This window comes from Nematolebias whitei, chromosome 5, assembly GCF_014905685.2.
Source record: "Nematolebias whitei isolate Nwh7 chromosome 5, NemWhi1, whole genome shotgun sequence".
Taxonomy (NCBI): Eukaryota; Metazoa; Chordata; class Actinopteri; order Cyprinodontiformes; family Rivulidae; genus Nematolebias; species Nematolebias whitei.
This window is the reverse complement of record NC_056502.1, coordinates 2,994,474-3,004,717: the sequence shown is the minus strand read 5'-3', so window position 1 is coordinate 3,004,717 and position 10,244 is coordinate 2,994,474. Positions and strand designations below refer to the sequence as shown.

The window sequence follows — 10,244 nt, the reverse complement described above, 5'->3', positions numbered from 1 at the left end:
AGGGACAGTGGTTTGGACGTGTCCAGAGGAGGGACAGTGGTTTGGACATGTCCAGAGGAGGGACAGTGGTTTGGACATGTCCAGAGGAGGGACAGTGGTTTGGACATGTCCAGAGGAGGGACAGTGGTTTGGACATGTCCAGAGGAGGGACAGTGGTTTGGACATGTCCAGAGGAGGGACAGTGGTTTGGACATGTCCAGAGGAGGGACAGTGGTTTGGACATGTCCAGAGGAGGGACAGTGGGTATATTGGTAGAAGGATGTTAGAAATGCAGCTGCAGGAAAAAGACAAAGAGGAGACATCTGGATATTTGTGCTACATAAACTGAAATTCAAAGTTAACATATCAGGACCGGTGTAACGGTTTTCTCACAGTCTGGACTATAACACGGGGTCAAAGGGGATAAATTACAGGTACATTAAAAAAATAGAATATCGTGAAAATGTTAAACAAAGAAGTCGTTTCAGAAAGTGAAACTCATGACAGATTCATTACAGAGTGAAATATTTCAAGCCTTTATTTCTTGTAATTTTGATGATTATGGCTTACAGATGATGAAAACAATAATCTCCTGGTGTCCCACCCTAATCAGCTGATGAACTCCTGGACATGAGCTGGAAATGTTTCATTCCTCGAGTCCAGCCTCTCCTGAACCACAGGCATCAGAAGCGTCTTACCTGCTGAGGAGACACAGACTTGGACTGTCTCTCAGTGGTCCAATGTCCTCTTTTCAGATGAAAGTAAATGTTCATGTCATTTATAAATCAAGGTCCCAGAGTCTGGAGGAAGAGAGGAGGTCCAGAATCCATGTTGTTCCAGTCCAGAGTGAAGTTTCCAGTCAGGGATGGTTTTGGGTCCATGTCCTCTGTTGGTGCTGGTCCACTGGGTGTTCTGAAGCCCTCGGTCCACGCAGCATCTAGCAGGACACTTTAGAGACTTCATGCTTACTTCTGCTGACAAGCTGGATGGAGATGTTGGTTTCATTTTCCAGCAGGACTCGACACCGGCCCACACTGACAAAGTCTGTGGAATATTCTCATTTTCGGAGACTGAATTAGTTTAATTTTTCCTCGTTTATAAGCCATAATCCTACCTGCACCGTTATAATTTGGCAGGACGATGGCTCAGTGGTTAGCACTGCTGCCTCACAGCAAGAAGGTCTTGGGTTCAATCCCCAGTTGGATCCGGGGTCTTTCTGGGTGGAGTTTGCATGTTCTCTCCGTGCATGCGTGGGTTTTCTCCGGGTACTCCGGTTTCCTCCCACAGATTAAAAACATGCATGTTAGTCTGACCTCAGGCCCGGGATCACTTGTAAAACAGATCTGTGATCTCAGTGGGATTTGCCTGGTTAAATAAAGGTTAATAAATAATAATAAATAAATAAAATATTCTACTATGTTGTTGTTTATTATGTTTATTTTGGACCTTCTAAATCTATTTCTTTTTCATTTTTTTTACTTTATTTTATAATCTTATTACTTGCTTTAGTAGTTCTTGTTTGTTTTGAGCGAGCCACGTTGGTTCCTCTCATCCTGAACTTTCATTGCACTGCTGAACTTGTGTTAACCTGCATGACAAACGAACAACGTAACATAATAATCAAAATTACAATAAAGGCTTGAAATATTTCTAACCTAATTCTAATATTTCCAATTATATCTTTGTTAAAACCAGGTCTCAATCATGTTAGTAAAAAGTTTCAGTCATGAGCTGAAAAGATTAATTATTCCCCCAAAATAGTTTCAAATAATGTCAAATGTAAAACAGTGCAACTGTTTCAGCCATTTTCTGACTTCAACATTTAATAGCTCGACACCGGAACATAATGTGGAAGCTGAAGCCAGAACAGCACGAGTGCCTCCTTCAGTGTAAGTTCACGTCCATGTAAACGGGACACGAGCACGCAGGACCAAAAGACAAAAGCAAAGCTTTTTAGTTTGTTCCAGGGGTTGGCTTTTGTGGATTCAGTTATTACTTTTGTGCTGTATAGTTGAAATATTCATTTTCTGAAAACTTTTAGGTAAAAAATAGTTACTCTACGATTTAAAACACCTCAACAGTGTGCAGAGGGAATAGGTGGGACTTTCAGCCCCGTGTTCAACGTGTTCGCTGGTCACGTTGTGAGAAATACTCGGTGTTCAGAGAGACTGCAACTGAAAATCAACACATTTCTTCTCAAGTTTAAATGAGCAACTCGTGTCCAACAGCTGAATCCCTGTGAAACATTAACTTTTGCTTTTCTCTGCATGAACATTTCAACCTTACACGATCTCAAAATGTAACTTTTGCTCGTTGAAAAACGTATCAGGATTTAAAATTTTCTTCAAACTGCGCACAAATATTTCATGTTTAACCACGTAAAGAGCCGCTCATGTCGGCAGTGACTGATCAGGCTTAACTTGAGGAAGGCACGCGCCGAGTCGTGATCTAACGAGGGAGATGGACGGCGACAGGAAGGTGAAATTAGACCATCTTGATCAGAGGATGGAGGTGACTCATCTCTTAAAGATAGCTAATCCCAATCCCTGGAAGGATTACGCTCTTTCCTTCTACAAGGGTGTTAATAAAACACAGATTAGGAATCAAACTGGTAAATGAAACAACACCTGCCGATGCACATCAGCAGTTTATTAAAAAATCATCCATCAAAATCTGTCATTGCCACAGTTTCAAACTTTGGTGGCACGTTGAAGGAGCGTGATGACACCGGCTCCTCCTGTAATTGCTTTGTCCTCGGGCGCATGTGAAGTCTTGACAGCTCAAACCTGGTAACCTCGTTGCTCCAGCAGTTGGGTCTAATGAAGCATGCACATTACCCTGGAGAGGGAAAGAGCTCTCCTGCTGCGTACGTACGCGTGCGTGTTTTGGCACTTCTTGACTACAAGGACGGAGCAGTTTGTGTTGGATGCACCGACATCACGAGTGTTACAGTGTGAGCGCAGCCGAAAGCAAAGGTTTCCTTCAAATTTCATCGGGCTCTTCAGTTTCATTATCGAGAAGATATGGTGCTGGAAGAGGAAATCTGTGCAATCAGCTGCAGAAGAAGAGCAGAGACGGCGCACAATTGAGAGGAAGTGGCACGAAGAGGAACGTGTGAGAATCCAAACTCCCAGCGATCTCTTCAAGGCTCCCGGAAGATCTGTGGCATGCCATTATCACCATCATCACCACCACTTTCATCCTCCTGGCTGCTGTAATCGTTCTTGCCATTTCCCCCTTCAGCTTTCCAACCACCACCTCCTTCAAAATAAAATCCCCTGCAGCGTCGTTGTCTCTATTGGCCTCATTTGAATAGCATTCTCAGAGAAAACAGAAAATAAAAAAGACCGAACCGACCCGTCTCACCTACCACAACACATGCATCATATTTTCACAGAGAGCTATAAAAAAAGCATTGTGGGCCCAATTCCCCACAGTTGGGAAGACAGGGACTGTATTTCAGCTAGACTCATCAATATGCAAAACATCAGAGCATTGCTTGCCATGAGAATATTTCCTCCCGTGCACACTCTCAAAATGTGCATAAACATCATCACATTTTGTGTTTTCCCCCTCCCCTCCTAAACAAGCTTTCAGTGGCAAGAGGAAGTATGCAAATGTGGCACGAACATAATCACATTTTGATGAAAAGCACCGGGATTCAAAGCAGCAATTTGCCCTATGTGATTTTAAAACTCTGCAGGCGATCGTCAAACCAAAGAAGCACAGAACGAAAGACTCCGGGCTGGAATCAACGCGTTACCTTTTATTTGTGAAGAAGTGAACAAACCCCCAACACTGGATTACATTTCAAAGCACAGAGCCTAGAGCTTTAGTTGTGGGAAGCATGTGTAGTGTGGGAGAGAGCATCATCATCATGACCTCACGGTGGGGTAGATGTAGGTTAAGGCATCTTCTTCTCTCCGCCTGCAGTGCTGCTCACTCTTCCTCCCTCGTTCTCAACTTAGTTCCCTGGGCTGTCGTTCCTGGATTGTTAAATCCCCGCTCCTTTAATCTTCTTACTCAGCTACATCCTCTTTAAAGATGCAGAACCACAGAGGAGACGTGGGATATGTCTGATGCTGAGCAAGGCGGGGCGGGACATGAGGATTGGAGGTGAATTAGGGTTGAGACACAAAAATGTTCTGCAAGCGATACAAAGAGAGACAGTTTTGCCTCTCGTCAAGAAGTAAAGAATGTGTTGAATTTATCGCTCTGAGGCACTAAAAACACTAAAAGTAGCACCAAATCGCTCATGATTAGTTTAATGCTTCATTTCGTAAAGCCTTCAAACAGATTTCAGCTTAATGCATTGATAAAAGTAACTTCAGAGCAGGATAAAAAGCTGCAACTACTCAAAAACCTACCTAACTAGAACATGCATGAGTTCCAGCCTCACTGACATTAAACTGCCCCGATTCTCCGCCACCGAGCACCACTGTGAAGAAACGCCTATCAATCATCTGCAAGCTGGAACACAGCAGCAACATTCGATAACGGTGCATCACCTGGGACTCAGCGAGATGAGCATAATCCGTTCAAAAATGGATCACAGCTGCCCTGCACGCCACGTGCTGCTCGCTACGAAGAGACGGCGCTACTGTACATTTCTGGGTCATCTTTCAAGTGCTTCTGTCTTTGAAGTTCGGCTGCACAGAGCCGAATGACTCCAGTAACAAATTCATGAGACAACCGCACAACGTGGAAGCTTTGTCAGTCGGTGCAGGAGAACGATCTGAAAACCTACAGAAACATTCCCTTCAATAAGCACAAGATCGGTGACATTTTCCGCACATTTTGAGCTGAAACTATTAAACCGCTTCCTGCGAGTGTGGGAGGTCACACAGCATTTTATCACCAGCCCTCACTGACAGTGTGCATGCAAATAAAAGGCTCAGATTTAGCTGTAATTAGTGGGTTAGAAGTACCTGTTTCCCAGAAGTAGACAGACTTCCCATCGTCTGCCTGCGTGTGAGCCTTCCAGAAACCACAGAACAGCAGCAATGTCACCAAAAAGCTCTCCCCTGTCCTTTTATTGAGGGTCCCTCCTGCACCCCTCCACCCCAGCCCCATGGTCCACCACAGGACAAAAGTAAATCCACTCAGCTCCAAAGGTCAGCAAAGGTGACGACGACGAAGAACCAAACCACACGAGTCCAGAAAGCAAGAAGAGCAGCGAGCTTCAGTTGTAGAGGATGTGATGAAGAGTGTGTGTGGAAGGGGAAAGGGTGTGAATGGTGGTCCTGCAGGAGTTTCAGGGGTCCAGAACTTATGTTCTTGTGAAGGACAGAGGGGGTACTTTTGTTCCCAACTTGGCCGGATGGTCCCAGAGGGAGGCGGTCAGTGATGGGGACTGAGCCGCAGAAGGATGGTACGGTCGTCCTCCTCCATCGTATCCGCTTCCACCGTTGCTGCCTCCGTCCTCTGGCTGCGGAGCAGTGACAGCGGACGAGTGTCTGCAGTGTGCTTCGCCTCCCTCCCTCACTTCCCTCTCACTCTCTCACTTCCTCTCCTATTCGCTCACTCCCTGAGCTCCCTGCTATTCCTACTCCTACCTTTTGGCTATTTTCCTCTCCTCCTCTCATCTTCCATCATCTCTCCTCCTCATGTTTCCTTTGTTTTTCTCTCAAGCACGCTCACTCCGTACTTTTTAATTCTCACATTTAATCTCCATCACATGAGGATGGCTGCTCCCACTCCTCCTCCTCCTCCTCCTCCTCCTCCTCCTCCTCCTCTCACACTGGTTTTCCCACATGCAGTGTTTGTGCGAGCGCCTGGAGACCAGCAGGACTCAACGCTGGTCTGAGGAGTTCCTGCAAAGGATCCGGAGGCAGAGAGACGAGCTGGGCTTAACGCAGAACGATGGCAGGGGAGGGGACGAAGGAAGCAAGGAGGAGGGGGGGGGGTATTCTGCTTGTGTGAAGAGGGTGTGAATGGGAAAATGATGGAACAGAAAAGGTGATAATGAGGATTTAGAGTAATATTTCAATTAAATATTTTATTATGAACCAACAGTTAGAATGATTCATTTTCATAATTGGCTGTTCATTCATTGGTTATTCAAACAGGATGGACAATCTGCCTCTAACCCAACCGTTAATCTTAGATTAACAGTTTTAATTGAAGGATTTCCAACAATTGAGATTTTTCTTCAGCAAATTGTTATTTCACCATCATAACTACCAAACATCTAGAGTGAAACGTTTGTTTGATTTTGAAACCGTTATCTTTATCCACCTTTACAGATCGTGAGGGTCACTGGTGTCCATGCCCAGCCATCACTGTACAAGAGGCGGGCACGCCTGGACAGGTCTCCAGTCCATCACAGGGACACGTGGACAGGTCTCCAGTCCATCACAGGGACACCTGGACTGGTCTCCAGTCCATCACAGGGACACCTGGACAGGTCTCCAGTCCATCACAGGGACACCTGGACTGGTCTCCAGTCCATCACAGGGACACCTGGACTGGTCTCCAGTCCATCACAGGGACACAGAGACAAACAAGACAAACAAACAACCATTCACTCTCTCACCTAGGGACAATTCAGAGTTACCAGTCAGTCCAACATGCATGTTTTTGGTCTGTGGGAGGAAACTGGAGAAAACCCACGCATGCACGGAGAGAACATGCAAACTCCACCCAGAAAGGCCCCTGGCTCAAATTTGATCCAGCGACGTTCTCGTTGTTCAAACTTTTGCTAATAACTATGTGGAGTCAACTTTGTCTGCTTGTTAAAATTGTTCCATGAGCTACAGGACGGATTTTAACGAAACTTCAGGAGTGAATCTTTGGATGTCTCTCCAAGTGATCAAATTCTGGAGCCAACCCGACACAAACGGTCACCGCTGATCTTAGAAATAGATCAAACTCAGTCCGTTTTACAGATAATTTGCTAAAACTTGACATGAAATCTGTTTATATCGCACATGCCATTTACAAAGTTTGACCAAAATGGCAACAACTCAATAATTACTTCTCAATTTAAGAGGACTGTAGTCTAAAAGTCTGTGATAAAATGTTGTGGGTGATATGCATTTCTTCATGAAAAGCTAAGGCTTTAGTTTTACAGACTTGTGAATATGAAAAATATTGCTCCACCATCACCGTTGCCCTCTGGTAGGACAGAAGACCAAACGGGGGTGTCACACAACACTGACCTTCTTTAAATGGCTCGACTCCAAAAGTTGATCCAATGTAAATTTAATGATTACTTTCTGAAAGTTTCATTCAAATCTGCCAGTGGATTATGAAATATTTTGCTAACAGACAAATACAGACACAGCTAAAACATTATTGCCCCCCTTCCTCCATTCAGCAGGGGGACCTGGGTGTACCCCAGGTGCAATGGGTTAATAATAAGAACATACAGTGATAACACATAGCACTTTACTTTACTTTAAACGTCAATGAAAGACTGCAAGACCACGTTATAATTTTCTAAACTCCCTGTAGCTCTCTAAAGAAAATGTTCTGAGCTCTGCAGATTTTAACAGACATAATTCATACGGAGGTAAACCGTGTAACGGGTGGGAACAATTAGGGACCATAGAATAAACAACCTTTGGAGAACTAATGAGCATTTTATCATGAAACATGGTGAAGGGAAAGACCCAATTAGAATCTACGAGGTGAGAAAGAGCAAGTTTAAAAACCAGCTGAATGGGAGAGAACATAGAAAATAACGTGGATCAGAACTGTTTGTAAAGCAGAAGTCCAAGAACAATCAGAACGAGGTGCAAACACGGGACAAAAAAAAACCTGAGAATGATCCGTCAATGATCAAAACAGGCAGCAGATGAGGGAACCAAGGACGAGCAAACCGTGCGGGAGCGGCAACCAGAAAACTAAGGGCAGGCGGGGATGTGTGGGCTGAAACTAATCGAACAAATCCACGATAATAGAAAACTATTAACTTGTAAAAGAAAACTGGAGCACTTAAATAGCAACAAAAACAAAATTCAAAGCCATACACAACAAACCTCACTGACCGCCGATGATGCATTTAGGTTTCCAGAACAAGCCAGAAGTGATGGAGACATCCAAACATGCAGCTTGGGCTGGGATGGAAACGTCTTACGTCCACTTATTTAAATAGATATTATAGTCATTTTAAATATGGTTTCCAATAATTAGTACCTTATAATGAGCGACATCAGTCAGAGCACAGAGGATGATGAAAAGGGCAGAAGTCTTCATGCATGCTAGGCTAATGGCTAGTGCTACAAGTGCCTTTGTTTTTCAGGTTTATAAAACAACTCTTGAAAAATGACACATTGAATGAAAGAAAGTCACATTAGCGAATATTAAACAATAAAGTTAAATAAGATGATAGAGGGTGCATTTTATCCCACAGTGCAACATAACTTTAGACAAATGATTCTATTTACAGTTGTGGGAGGGGGGGGGGGGGGGGGGGGACATAAAATGTTTGAGAAGCGCTGGTCTAAAGAATCATTTCAACCTGCTCTCATGATCAACTCATTTTTTTACATGTATTACCTGTTTTGTAGTCGTTTTCCATCTTTTAGTTGGGTCACTTTTACTTTCACATACTTTGATTCCTGCCGTCACTTGTCCAGAGAATGTGAATTATTCACACTCACCATGCTCCATAACTTTTACTGCTTTTATTTGTTGTTGTGAATTATATTAAAATGTTCCATGATCCTTACTCTTTGTAATAATCAGTCTTAATGTGACAGTAAAAGATGATTGCATTATCCTCAAGGTGACTGATACGATTAGAGGCATCTTTCTTAGAGAACCCTTGGGAGCTGCTGCCTTCTAGATCCCCGTCTGCTTCTGACTGCAGCTGGGTTCGGATAAGAATGGGAGTTCTACAAAACTTTTTCTGTTCAGGAAGTCAGAACGGGCGCCTCAGACAGGTGAAAGCATCGATAAGAGTGAAATTGTAAATGCACTGATCTGTGATTGCTGGCTCTTCTCCAAAGCTTTGTCAATAAATATGATGAAGCGGACACCTGGTTGTTTTGGGAATCTCTTTTTTCCACGACAGTCAGTCATCACCCTGTGCCCGACTGGACTCCTCTGTAGCCCGAGACCTGTTCCACAGAAGCCATTTTGAAGTGAAGTGGTACCGCAAGCAGGTGGAAGAAAGAGTGGTGAATTCCACTTGGAATAACTTCTGCAACCAGCATGCACTGGTGCAGAAAAGGAAAGCAGCACCCATTAATAAACCTGAAATCTTTGGTTAAAACTTTGGCATACAATGGGGAGGGGGCTGCGCATTCTTTCAAGAATTAAAGAATGCTATAGCGTCATTTTTCCTGCCTATGAGATCTGCCTTAAACATTGATTTTTGAACTCCAACCTGTTGTAAGAGACTTCACAGCACCGTCAGTACAACTTGTTAAAAGGTTGGTTTCTTAATGATCTGTCCTTCCATACGATTTATCTAAAGGTGTCAACGTCAGTGTCTGTGTCAGCTGAATGCACGGACCAAGAATAGAAACTGAGCCACCACGGAGGTGGTTGGAAGCAGCACAGAGGTGAAATTATTTGAGTTAATGTTCTTCAGTTTCATCCCCTGACAGAGTGATAACGCTGCGGCTGTTCAAGGACATGTGACTGACAGGCTTTAAGTCTGGCTCAGACCGTCGTATCGAGTTTTAACTTGGACATGCCAGATAAAAAGGACTCGCCAGCCTGGTTAGAGTCTAGTGACTCAACTATTATGTCAAGTTTCATCAGAATGGATCAATAAAGTTTGAGGATGTTGCTTTGAGCTCGACTTCATTCCAATAATAAATAAAGAGCTATAGCTATTCTCTAATGAGATCATTTGATCTTAAATCTCAATTAACCAAAAGAATTTGGCTCAATCCCGAGTCCTTTTCCCTTATTTGAAAGTAAAAATAATAATCCATGACTTTTTTTCCATCCTTTGGAGCATTGGTATACATAAATTTCATTTTATTTTATGTTCTTTAGTTCTGTATATTCATCACTCACAAACAAAGGAATGATAGTTCTGTCCGAGTCTTTCAGTAAGTAATCATTGGGTATACTTCTACAACTGAGGAACATTTGAAGGCAATGCAAATCAGAACCAGAATAAGCTTCATCATCATTGCACCAAGATACAACGAGAACATGTACATGCAGTCGTCCGGAAGATGGACGGAGTGCACGAAGCTGCTGCTCTAAGCGCGGCCTCTCTTATCCTTATCAGAATAATAATCTTAGATAGGAAAAGGGGGAGAAACATGAGGGTAGATAGTTGTATAACAAAAAAGATCTTT

The 10,244-nt window shown here is 43.5% G+C and overlaps 1 protein-coding gene across 1 annotated transcript in view; it reads right to left on the bottom strand.

Annotated features, from left to right (window-relative positions):
* The window catches only part of LOC119409615 (thrombospondin type-1 domain-containing protein 7A), a 351,078-nt gene extending 346,026 nt beyond the window's left edge, over nt 1–5,052 (bottom strand). The window contains exon 1 of the mRNA XM_037676515.1: nt 4,908–5,052. Within this exon, the coding sequence (XP_037532443.1) occupies nt 4,908–5,052 (145 nt within the window). The remainder of the gene's footprint in view (nt 1–4,907) is intronic.
* Between the last annotated feature and the right edge of the window lie 5,192 nt (nt 5,053–10,244).